At 47.1% G+C, this 11,819-nt stretch overlaps 1 protein-coding gene across 3 annotated transcripts in view; it reads right to left on the reverse strand.

Moving 5' to 3' along the window:
- The window catches only part of SLC9A8 (solute carrier family 9 member A8), a 70,344-nt gene that overhangs the window by 11,859 nt on the left and 46,666 nt on the right, over positions 1 to 11,819 (reverse strand). For all 3 annotated transcript variants that reach the window (XM_082644311.1, XM_082644312.1, XM_082644310.1), the window contains exons 10-12: positions 10,401 to 10,506; positions 3,219 to 3,335; positions 425 to 507 (exon numbers count right to left, since the gene is read on the reverse strand). In XM_082644311.1, the coding sequence (XP_082500437.1) occupies positions 425 to 507; positions 3,219 to 3,335; positions 10,401 to 10,506 (306 nt within the window). The remainder of the gene's footprint in view (positions 1 to 424; positions 508 to 3,218; positions 3,336 to 10,400; positions 10,507 to 11,819) is intronic.

The raw sequence follows: 11,819 nt of genomic DNA on the forward strand, positions 1-11,819 counted from the left end.
ACGTTAAAAACTGGTACTTTTTTTTTTTTTTTATGGCTGTGCCATGCAGCCTGCAGGATCTTAGTTCCCTGCTGACCAGGGATCAAACCTGTGCCCCCTGCAGTGGAAGCTCGGAAGTCTTAACCACTGGACTGCCAGGGAAGTCCTGAAAAAAATGGTAATTTTTAAAGAAGCCTATAACAATTCAAGGCCAATTAAAATTAAAACCAAGCAAAAATTCTTTTCTAGGGATATTTATTTACTTAATTCCATCCCTTCCCATTTATTGTATGTTCATGAATTTTTAACAAAAAGAAACTTCAAACAGAAGGCTGTCTATGTAGCTGTTGACTTTGACCAGTTAACAGTTACATAAATGAATGCAGAATATGTGGTTATCGATCTACAAATAAGTAGTTAAATAAAAAACAAGGAAAATACTTACTATGCACCAGATGACAAAGGAAATTTCAAACTTGTGAGGGAAACTAAAAATGGACAGGCCAAGAAATGCAAACACACATGTTTCTGAAACAAACCAAAGAATGGATTATTCAGCCTCAACTATTTTCTTCCAATACAGCACGGGATTGTCATGCAAGCAAACATTCAGAAGTTAATCAGAATCCAGTATACCACTTTGCTTATTTTCTGGAAAATCCTGCGACCAGTACCTTGGCAAACTTGTCCCTTTGATTCTCTCATTCTTTTCTATCACATAAGCAACAAGTGCTTGCTATTCAGAATCTCCTAATTTAATAAGCCAGCTGTCAAGTACCCATGCAAATAAATACTCTCCACCCGGGGACGATGATAAATATATGAATCTGTCCATTTGCCGAACACTGTGATTAGCAAGGATCTCAACTGCAGGAAAGTGGCAAAAATTCAGAGCAAATGACTGCAGACGCCATGTGACTAGTGTGAAAGGGCCCTTTGTTAACTTCCCTGCCAGAGGGGACAAAGCCAAATGACTGACTTCACATATTTAATGTTGCCACAAAGTTTAGAAGAAGGCTTACACCCTGCAGGATTTGCAGGAAGAAATACATTTCAACCCTTGGCTCCACTCCACAAGTCAAAAAGAGAGTCTGACACTTACTCTTGCTGTACAAGCAGTCATTTGTGTATCCTAAGAAAAAGCACCTTAGAAATTCCTAGCACTAGGCTCCCCGCTTAGACTGTGACATCCTCCAGAATAAACGTAGAGCCAGGGAGACAAAGACACTATTTTAAAAGTTGAGCATCATAAAACATCAAGGCTGTTTTAAAACATTTCAGCAATGTTTTTTTTCTTCAAATGTGTATCCTTTTAGAACAAGTCCACAAGCTGGACAGTATACTTACCCTTCTCCTCCGTGAATGTTTTTCTTATCAAATATTTTTGTCATCTTTTGAAATCAGCTTATTTAGAACACATTCAGATCTATGTAATGCTTTTCCCTGGCAGCATGAATACTATTATGTGGATACGTCATGGTTAATTTAATGAATCCTTGATGGATATGTAGACTGTTTCTATTTCTGATATTGAAAAAGCAACAACAGGGTGTTGTTGGTGGCGCAGTGGTTGAGAGTCCGCCTGCCGATGCAGGGGACGCGGGTTCGTGCCCCGGTCTGGGAAGATCCCACATGCCGCAGAGCGGCTGGGCCCGTGCGCCATGGCCGCTGAGCCTGCGCGTCCGGAGCCTGTGCTCCGCAACGGGAGAGGCCACAACAGTGAGAGGCCTGCGTACCGCAAAAAAAAAAAAAAAAAAAAAAAAAAAAAAAAAAAAAGAAAAAGCAACAACAAACATCCCTGTGCACAGACTAAATTCCTGATGGTAGAATCGCTGGGTCAAAGAGCATGTGCCTTTTATTTATTTATTTTTTTTGCGGTACGCGGGCCTCTCATTCCTGTGGCCTCTCCCGTTGCAGAGCACAGGCTCCAGACGCGCAGGCTCAGCGGCCATGGCTCACGGGCCCAGCCGCTCCGCGGCACGTGGGACCTTCCTGGACCGGGGCACGAACCCGTGTCCCCTGCACCGGCAGGCGGACTCCCAACCACCGCGCCACCAGGGAAGCCTGAGTATGTGCCTTTTAAATTCAGACTGATGCTGCAAATGACTCTCCAAAAAAGATGGCATCAATGTATATGCCCATCAACAGGGCCTATTTTCTATACGTTTGTGCCAGAAGTGGAGAATCACCAAACTTAAAATCTGATAGGTACAAAATAGAACTTGATGGATGTGCTTTACATTTCCTTACGGTGAGAGAGTCTTTCGCCATGACTTTCTGAGAAGGGTGCTGTGGAAACAATACCCACTGGGCCAGGAAGAGACAGACCGCTTCCAGACTCACTTCTTAGCCATGAGACAGTGCTCAGATCATGTGACCTGAGACTCCCTGTCTGTGGAATGAAGTCTCTGCACAGCTTGCCCCCGACTCCCAGCACGTGACAGTGCGGAACTGGTGCTTCGAAATGAGATGGCCCACAGAAATGCCAGGGGAGGTGCTGATGGTGACAGGCAGAGCACAGCCACTTGGGGGCTGGTGTAAAGGGACAGTGCGAGAGTGGTTCCTTCACTCCCAGGTGTAAACTAGGGGCAGGTACATGATGGGTTCCTCAGACTGTGATGCATAACTGAAACTGCTTAAGAGAAACGGTCATCACGGTGTGGCCCAGGCCAGCGATGACACCTCTAATCCAGGATTTGCCTGAGACACGTCCTTCAAGATGCTCTTGTGAACAAAGGATCCTGTGGACAAGTTTGGGAAATGCTGTCGCTCTGTCTCTCTCTTAGAAATTCACAATGCACGTTGGCGGAAAAGTCTCACAAGTTCAGAAACTTGTTCAACTTTATTTACCCCAGGATTTCCCAAACTGTTTTTTGAGTATGGAGTCTTTTTTCACTTAATTCTCATCAATATGAGTTCCAAGGAACACACTTTTTAGAAATGTCACTTTCATATATTGCAAATACATGAGTCTCAAATGTTCGTTATTAGCAGTTCTCATTATTTTTTGGTCTTAAAATCATAGGCATCGCAAGTTCCATTTGTTAGGTATTAGGCTTACTTTACGGAACGTGAAAGCCAGAGTAACAAACAAAAGATAAGGGAGTGCAGTATCTGGCTCTGAGGAATTCTGCTTCCTCTTCTGTCAGGGAAGATCTCAACGGGCTCCCGGAAGAGTCTGAGGAAGAACAAGTAGCTCTGGGTAGGCCCACGTGGGACCACACAGAGGCAGAACTCACCGCACAAGAAGGCCACAGTCCGGAGGGTTTGCTGCATGAGGATCTGGGTGACTGGGGACAGGTTATGGTGTGTGTAGTGAGACATCACGATGCCTGAGAACAGGATGGCCATAATGCCTAGAGAGGGACAAAGGGGCAAAGTGCACAGACATGAACAGAACAGAAAAGCACCTTCCACGTGATAGGCAACAACGCCTCACACTTCCTACAAGTCCCTGGAGCCTATAGTATTAGGTGTTTTAAGAAAAAGGACGGGAAAATAATACCCGAGGCCTCCCAGAGGCTGCAGAGAACTGCTAAGGGCCCGTCTCTCTGGCAGCTTCATTACCGGCTGGGTGACCTTGGGCCAAGTTTCTTCCCATCACCAAGCCTCAGTTTTCTCAACTGTACAGTGGGACTAATAGTACCCACGCTCATGGAAATGTTAGGAGGGTAATGCAGAGAAGCCATGTACAGTGCCCTTCACAAGACCAGGGCAGAACAGGTGTGAGCCGTCACTGTCATTCACGGATAGAAGAGGGGCAGGTGAACCACCCTTGGGGCAGAAAGGGAACATAAGAATCTGGGTATGGAGAATGGGTGGATTTTTATTTACTCTGTCATACTTTAATTTTGAATTTTCCCATAATCGCCATGCATTAACCTTATAATATGAAAAGAGAGATGTGTGATTAAAAAAAAAGCGATGTCTTTTCTTTAAAGGTCACCATGAGAGAGTCTACAACTTTTGTTGTGTACTCAGGATTTGAGTTTCAACTTTTGTCCACTGCCCCTAATCGCTGCTGAAGCCACTTCCATGGGTTTCCTCTCCGTGTCTCCCTGGCAAGGCAGCAGCAAAGAGGTCTTTATTTCGTGTAAGGAAGCTGAGATTTTTACAAAGCCATTAAACAAGCTGCCAAGATACATGAATTCCAAGTCAAACTTTATAAGTAAAAATTTAACTCACTTCTGCCGTTTTGTAGAAACAGATTACTGGCTAACTTTCCATTTAAAAATGAGTGAAGCAAAGGAGAATGTCCTACTTGGGAGGGCAGGAAGCAAAGGAACTGGACAGGAAGTGTGCTTGGGGGACAGAAGTTTAGCTTTGACACCTGAAGGCTGGGTCTCTTCACAAGAAGACTCAAAAAGGGGCCCTGCTTCCAACTTCCCTCTTCCATTCCCAGAGCTAGTACAGGGCGTGGGAGAACGCCCTTGGTCTGCTGGCCCAGTGTTACCTGTCGTCCATTTAAGTGTTCCCACGTTCAAGTGACAATCCTCTCCTTGGTCCTGCCATGGGCAGAGCATGTCTGGCATACTAGCCTGACTTTTACACCCTAATCTTGAGTTGAGGAAATATATGCACAGGAGTCAAAGAGATGTCTTTATATCTGACTGTACATAAATGCAGTTTTTTTTTCTTTTTGGTGCAGTAAAGTTTGTTTTGGCAGAAAACAAAATGACTGAAAAACACAGAATTGTGTTGGAGACATTTCAGCTGCTAAGCTTGCTGCATAAACAACACCTTACAAAACAGAGGAAAACCCTGCTCTTTCTGGTGCCCAACAGGTATTTGCTGGCCGGAGAGATAGCAGTAGCTGGAACGTGTTATCTCCTAGCCCTCTTGGGAAACAGCAAATTCCTTTGCTCTTTCATTTTTCCCAAAAAGGAGGCCAGACAGGGAAATTCCAGCAACGCTGCCCAAGAGCCACACCTGACGAGCCTGGAGAAGGGAAAGGAGAGGGCAGGAGCCTTCTTTACTTGCTACTTTAGAGCAGTGAGAAGACTCTGGAAGTCACGAGTCGTTCTGAGCCTTGCTCCGCTAGATAAAACACACAATAACACCACCTCCGGCTGTCCCCTCAATTCATCTGCTCTTCTCAGTAAGCTCCTGCAGGCGACCACCCGAGAGCTTCTCCTTCCTGACTCTGCACCTAGACCACAGACGCCACAGGGAACGTGAGGTGAAGCAGAGGGAGAGACCAGAACCGTCGAGGTTGGGGGAGGAGCACGCGGCACAGCACACTTCAGTTCCTATGGACTTGCTCCTAAGCCTCTCTCTTCCTTCTGTGCAGTCCAGTGCTAGAGATGGCTCTGGCTTCTGGGCTCTCAAAGGGCTTTGTTTCGCCAGCCTGCTTCAGGAAGGGTTATCAATTCACTGCAAAGCTGAGGCTTTGGAGTTCTTACCCTGAGGGGAAAGTCAACCCCAGAGGAGCCTGAACCACTTAAGCTGTGAATCACACCCGCTTAAGTTGTGACAGGAGTGGCCTTCCGCCCACGTCGCCATTCTGCCCACAGAACGAGGTCGTCATAGCCCACGCGAGTCCCGGTATTAGACAGCCACTGCAAAAAGCCAAAGGTTCTGGAAAGTCAGCTCTGACAGTGAAACGTGGAACTTCCCGTGGGACTGAGCATCAGGAGAGGCCACTGCCAGAGCCCCAGCAAGCTCTCCTCCACAGGAAACAAGGAGACAGGCTTGACGCAGAAGGGGTCTGGCTGGCCGCTTTAGTCTGGTGCACTGTAGGCCAGGGGTTGGAAACCCAAACTCCTCAGGGGCCAGACAATAAAAATAAAGATAAAAACAATAAGTGGGTGAGTGGCACATGGGCAAAGAAGGCACAAGCCCATCTATAAAGGGCTGATGGCAGCCCTGTGGATGGGGGCCTAGTGCTGACCAGTCTTCCTTCTGGTTTTTGAGAAACTCCAGGAATCTGTTTCTTATGGGAAATCTTCCAACTTTCTTTTTTTTGGCCGCGCCGCACAGCTCGCTGGATCTTAGTTCGCTGACCAGGGATCGAACCCCGGGCCCCTGGCAGTGAAAGCAGTGAGCCCTAACCACTGGACCGCCAGGGAATTCCCAGAAATCTTCTGACTTTTAATGACAGCAACTAACTGAAGTGTTTAAACATTTTCTGTAGAGATAAACAAATCCCATTTGGGGGCTGAATTTGGACCATATAGAAATGGGCCCTCTGGACAACAAAAGAGTGACGAGCCAGCCATGACATTCATGCCAGTCTAGTCTGGGGTCGGGGGAACTCTCAAATCCCGGGGGCTAAAGCAAAGAGTCAGGGTCAGCAGTGGGTACAAAAGCCGCAGGGACAGCTCAAGTGTCTGCCCTACGTGCCCTCCCTAAGCCCAGGTGACTTTACCACCCAGACGACCCTCACCCACTGCAGCTGCCCCTGGCATAGGCTGCAAAGACACTGAAGGGGAAAGCGGTCCAGCAGGCTCACTCCTGGAGATAAAAGGTCTGGGGATTTAAAACATGCCCTGGAATGAAGAATCCTGATACATTTACTTCTTTCAGAAGGCAAATTCATTTAAGGAAGTAGACAGCAGTGCAGCAAATGGTCAGCCTCTGAAGGAAGGCAGGAAAAGAAGAGAGGGAGGGAGAAGGGAGGAAATCCATTTCTAGTCTCAGTTAAATCCATTGTCTCAAATGTAATTAAGGAATAAAGGGATTCAAATCCAAAAGGCAGGAGCCGAAAGGGTATTGTGTATAATTTCTATTGCACTGAACTTTACTGTGGGTAAAACACGATGTGCTTCTTGAAGGGTGAGTCAGGCCATAGTCAGTTTTCTTTGTTAATTACCCAACAAAGGAACATACTTTGCTATAAAAAATCTGAACTCAGAGGTAAAGAGTAAAACAACTCTCCATTCACACCACCTGCCCAGAAGTAACTACTATTAACAGTTCAACATGCAGATTGCCAACTCTTTTACGATGCCATTATAAAGTTTATCTGTCTTTTAAAAAAGTAATAAACAGGGTCTTCCCTGGTGGCGCAGTGCAGGGGACACGGGTTTGAGCCCTGGTCCAGGATGCTGCAGAGAGACTGGGCCCGTGCGCCACAACTACGGAGCCTGTGCTCTAGAGCCCGCGAGCCACAACTGCTGAGGCCCGCGCGCCTAGAGCCCAAGCTCTGCAGCAAGGGAGGCCACCGCAATGAGGGGCCCGCACACCACAGCGAAGGGTAGCCCCCGCTTGCTGCAAGAAGAGAAAGCCGCAGGCGGCAGCGAAGACCCAATGCAGCCAAAAAAAGAAATAATAAATATATATTTTAAAAGTAATAAACAGGGCTTCCCTGGTGGCGCAGTGGTTGAGAATCTGCTTGCCAATGAAGAGGACATGGGTTTGAGCCCTGGTCTGGGAAGATCCCGCATGCTGAGGAGCAACTAGGCCTGTGAGCCACAAATACTGAGCCTGCGTGTCTGGAGCCTTGCTCCGCAACGAGAGGCCACGACAGTGAGAAGCCCGCGCACCGCGATGAAGAGTGGCCCCTGCTCGCCGCAACTAGAAAGTCCTCACACAGAAACGAAGACCCAACACACCCAAAAATAAATAAATAAATTAAATTTTAAAAAAAGTAATAAACAGTATCATATGACAGATATGACACGTATTACTGGCACAGTGATTTTTAAAAAGTCCTCCAACACTTGGCTTTGCGTGTGTACCAGAATGCCAACTCCTTCCCAGGCCTAAAGAACCCTGCGGGACGGGGTCCCTGCCCCTCTGTTTCAGCCACGCTATCCTCCTGCTCTTCCCGGAGCAGGCCAAGCCCCCTCAGATCTATCTGGACTCTCGGCGCCTGCTGCTCCCGCTGCCAATCACTCCCTCCCCAGAGCCTCCAACGCTGGCTCCTTTTCACCACACAGGTCTTAGCCCCAGTGCCACCCCTTTGAGGACAGCTTCCTGACCCCCTACCTCATAAGGTCCCTGCCCCCGTGACACTCCATTACATTACTCTGATTTCTTTTTTTCACATCACTTCTTACTACCTGAAATTACCCTATGTGTTTGCTTACTTGCTTACTATCTTCCTTCTGCAGGCAGAAACCTGATCTTGTCTTGTTTATTACTGTACCTCTGAAACCAAGGAGCGTTCTCGGCACAGGGTAGTCATTAAATAAATATTTACTGAATGGATGAGTGAAAGGAGGTTTTTCTTTTTCTTTTTAAAATTTAATTAAATAAATAAATCAATTCATTTTTGGCTGCGTTGGGTCTTCATTGCTGCACGCGGGCTTCCTCTAGTTGCGGCGAGCGGGGGCTACTCTTCATTGCGGTGCACAGATTTCTCATTGCGATGGCTTCTCTTGTTGCGGAGCACGGGCTCTAGGTGTGTGGGCTTCAGTAGTTGTGGCGTATGGGCTCAGCAGTTGTGGCTCACGGGCTCTAGAGCACAGGCTCAGTAGTTGTGGCGCACGGGCTTAGTTGCTCTGCGGCATGTGGGATCTTCCCGGATCAGGGATCAAACCCGTGTCCCCTGCACTGGCAGGCAGATTCTTAACCACTGCGCCACCAGGGAAGCCCCAGAGTGGCACTTTTATTGTGTCTACTTCATATGAGGAAGTGGAAGCTCAGAGTGGTTAAGTCTGCTCTCTGCAGTTACACAGCTAATGAGAGGTGGAGCTGGGATTCAAACCGAGTCTGTCCGGTGCCCTTAACCGCTGTGTTCTAGACACACAGATCTAGGTAAATTATTCTTAGCGAGAGCATCCTGTTTGGTGGTCCTGGTAACCACTTAGTCCTTTGTGACAGTCAGGAAAAGCAGAGCACAAAGAAGAAGGAGGGAACGGCACCAAAGTCACCTTTCCTGTTTGTACCCTTACGTTAACAGGGTGAGCCTCCCCCTCTCTGAAAACCTTGCGTGACAAACATCCCACCGGCAGAGTGTGGGCAGAGCCAGCCCGTCACCCAGAGGCGGACAAGTGTGTTCTTGGCTTGCACGTGCTCTTTTCGGCCCCATTAGCGTGCACGGCAGAGGTCCCCAAGGAAACGAAACCCCTACAAATAGAAAACACTGCCTCTCTGAAGAAAAGACAAGAAAAACACTCCCTGGTTTTAATCACAAATTTCAAATGGATGCATGAAATATATCTTTGCCAACAGGTACTCAGTGTTCATCTCAAAGGGGTGGGGAATGATCTAGAAAAACAGAGGTAAAAATAGCTAGGCTAGAGCCAAATGACTCACAGGTAGTGTTTATGTAAGTGCCAAAATTCAGGAAAGATAAGAGGGGGAACAGGATGGCAGATACTGGGATGAAATTATCCAAGAGAACTGGCTTGGGATTAAAAACAAACGAGACCCTGAGGTTTACAAAGTTCTCCAGCGAAAATGGCCAGAGTCCTCTCTGCCTCCTCCTTGGCAAGACCTGCTCACAGAGAACTCATGTGTGATGCCAGACAGTGACCTGAGGGAAGGAGAATTCTGCTCAGCAGCAGAGGAGGAACAGAAAAAAATATTTCAAGAAACTGATAAAAACGTACTACATTTGATAAAAGCCATAGACTTACACAAACTATAAACCCACGAAGTTCAACAAATCCCAAGAGGAATATAAAGAGAACCACACCAAGGCACATCAAAATCAAACTGCCACATACCTGTCAAAATGGCTAGTTTTTAAAATTAAAATAAGTATTGATGAGGATGTGAAGCAGCTGAAACTCTCTCATACATTCTGGTGGGAATGCAAATGGTCCAGTCACTCTGTAAAACACTTGGCAGTTTCTGATAAAGCAAAATACACACCTACCATAAGACCCGGCAACCTTGCTTACTCCTAGGTATTTATCCAAGATAAATGAAAATATGCACATTAATAGCCAAAACCTGGAAAAGTCCAAATGTCCTTCAAAGGGTGAATGGAAAAACCAGCTCAGTAAGAATGTAAAACTACTGATAGAGCAAAAATGTGGTGTCTCTCAAGAACATTATGAAAACTGAAAGAAACAAGTCACAAAAGACTAAAAACTACATGATTCCCTTTATATGACATTTATATTCTGGAAAAGGCAAAACTATAGAGGAAGAATGCAGGTCAGTGGGTGCCAGGGCCCAGGGATGGGCTAAGGGATTGACTGCCCTTGGCAGTCTGACCCCATCCTTTGACTGAAGGCCCTTCAGAGGGCTTGTTTTGAGAGACAGGCAACATTGGAAGAGATGTTTTGATCTCTGCTACAGGATGGCGGGTAAGGAGAAAAGGTGACCGTGACAACACTGAGTTCCTGGATCCAGCCAGGTCTAAATCCAGATGTATCCCTAGAGAGCCAGTTAGTCCCCTTTACTGCTTAAGCTCTTCTGAGTTGTGACTGTCTCTTATGATTGAAAGTGACCCAGTCGACATAACCTTTCACCAGGCAGGACAACGGACCATCAACCCCTGCATTTCAACACTCTCCGTCACTTACCTGAGAGTGAGATTCCTTCTGCGAGCCCATATGGAAGATAAGCAAAAATGATCATCATGCCAAACTCCAAGGAAGGCGTCTTCCTCAAGTCAATATGCTTTAGCACGTAAATGACAATTGTCAAGGAAAAAGAATCAAAGGACACTTATGGGTGATCTAGAGAAGTCACAAAACTGCTGCCTTCCAAATAGAGAAGGTAAACAATGGATACAAAGATTTGGGAACATCTCAAGGTAACAGGTGAAAATTTGTCATTATGGATTGTTTTCTTTGCAGGGAGACTCTTGTTTTAAGGACGGGCACCTGACAAAACACTAAGAGATGTAAATTCCTGAGACAAACGGTAGGGGAAAACTAAAGTCACCCTAAGTCATTTCATTTGGAAATGCTGACTTGGAGGGCTGGGAGCCACCGGGGGGTGGGTGGGGGGCAGGCTGTGGGGAGCTGGGGCTGCAGACAGACTGAGGACAGCCCACACTGCCAGGCCCCTTCCAGGGCCGTGTCCCTCTTCCACTCCACTGACCACATCAGCTGAGGTCACTAATGGGGTTTCCAGAATCCTGGGGATCAATGCCCCATTGAAGGACCTTCTCTCCTATTCCTGGACATTTATAAACTCATGTTCCTGTGAAAGGAGAATCTTCCATGTATTCAAATGTTGTTCACATGCCTGTGCTGGGGCCCACAGCACTCATTTACTGGGGCTTCATTAAAGAAGATGCTCTCCCCACCCCTCCACTTTTTTTTTTTAATTTTTTTAATTTTTTTTTGTGTGTGTGTGGTACGTGGGCCTCTCAGTGTTGTGGCCTCTCCCGTTGCGGAGCACAGGCTCCGGACGCGCAGGCTCAGCGGCCATGGCTCACGGGCCCAGCCGCTCCGCGGCATGTGGGATCTTCCCGGACCGGGGCACGAACCTGTGTCCCCTGCATCGGCAGGCGGACTCTCAACCACCGTGCCACCAGGGAAGCCCCCCTCCGCTCTTTTAAATAAAGAGATAAATACAGAGGAAACTACTGAACTAGAAAAAGTATTCTTTTCCATTCCGTTTATTGATACAATATAAGAAGCTGTCAGCTGACTCAATAGCACCTTGAGGCTTACGGACATAGGAACTGAAGGGAAAACTCAACAGGATGGCAGACAAACACGCCTGTATCGGGCAGAAGAGGCTTTCCTGGCCGGCCATCTGTGGGACAAACTGCTGGCGGAGGAGGGCCAGGTGGCCATCTCCCCAAGATGCATGCAGGCTTACGCTCACACAGAAATGGTCTGGTGCCTGTTCCTGTTTTAAACGTGACAAATTTTCTACAGCAATAAAGGTGTCAGGGGCCTTAACAAGTCTCTTGGCTGCTATGGCTGGAAAAGCTTATGGGTTGTTAAGCCACAAAATCAGTGCGAATAACTTAGATGGAGCTCACT

This window comes from Mesoplodon mirus (assembly GCF_964341445.2).
Source record: "Mesoplodon mirus genome assembly, chromosome: 15".
NCBI classification, from domain to species: Eukaryota; Metazoa; Chordata; class Mammalia; order Artiodactyla; family Ziphiidae; genus Mesoplodon; species Mesoplodon mirus.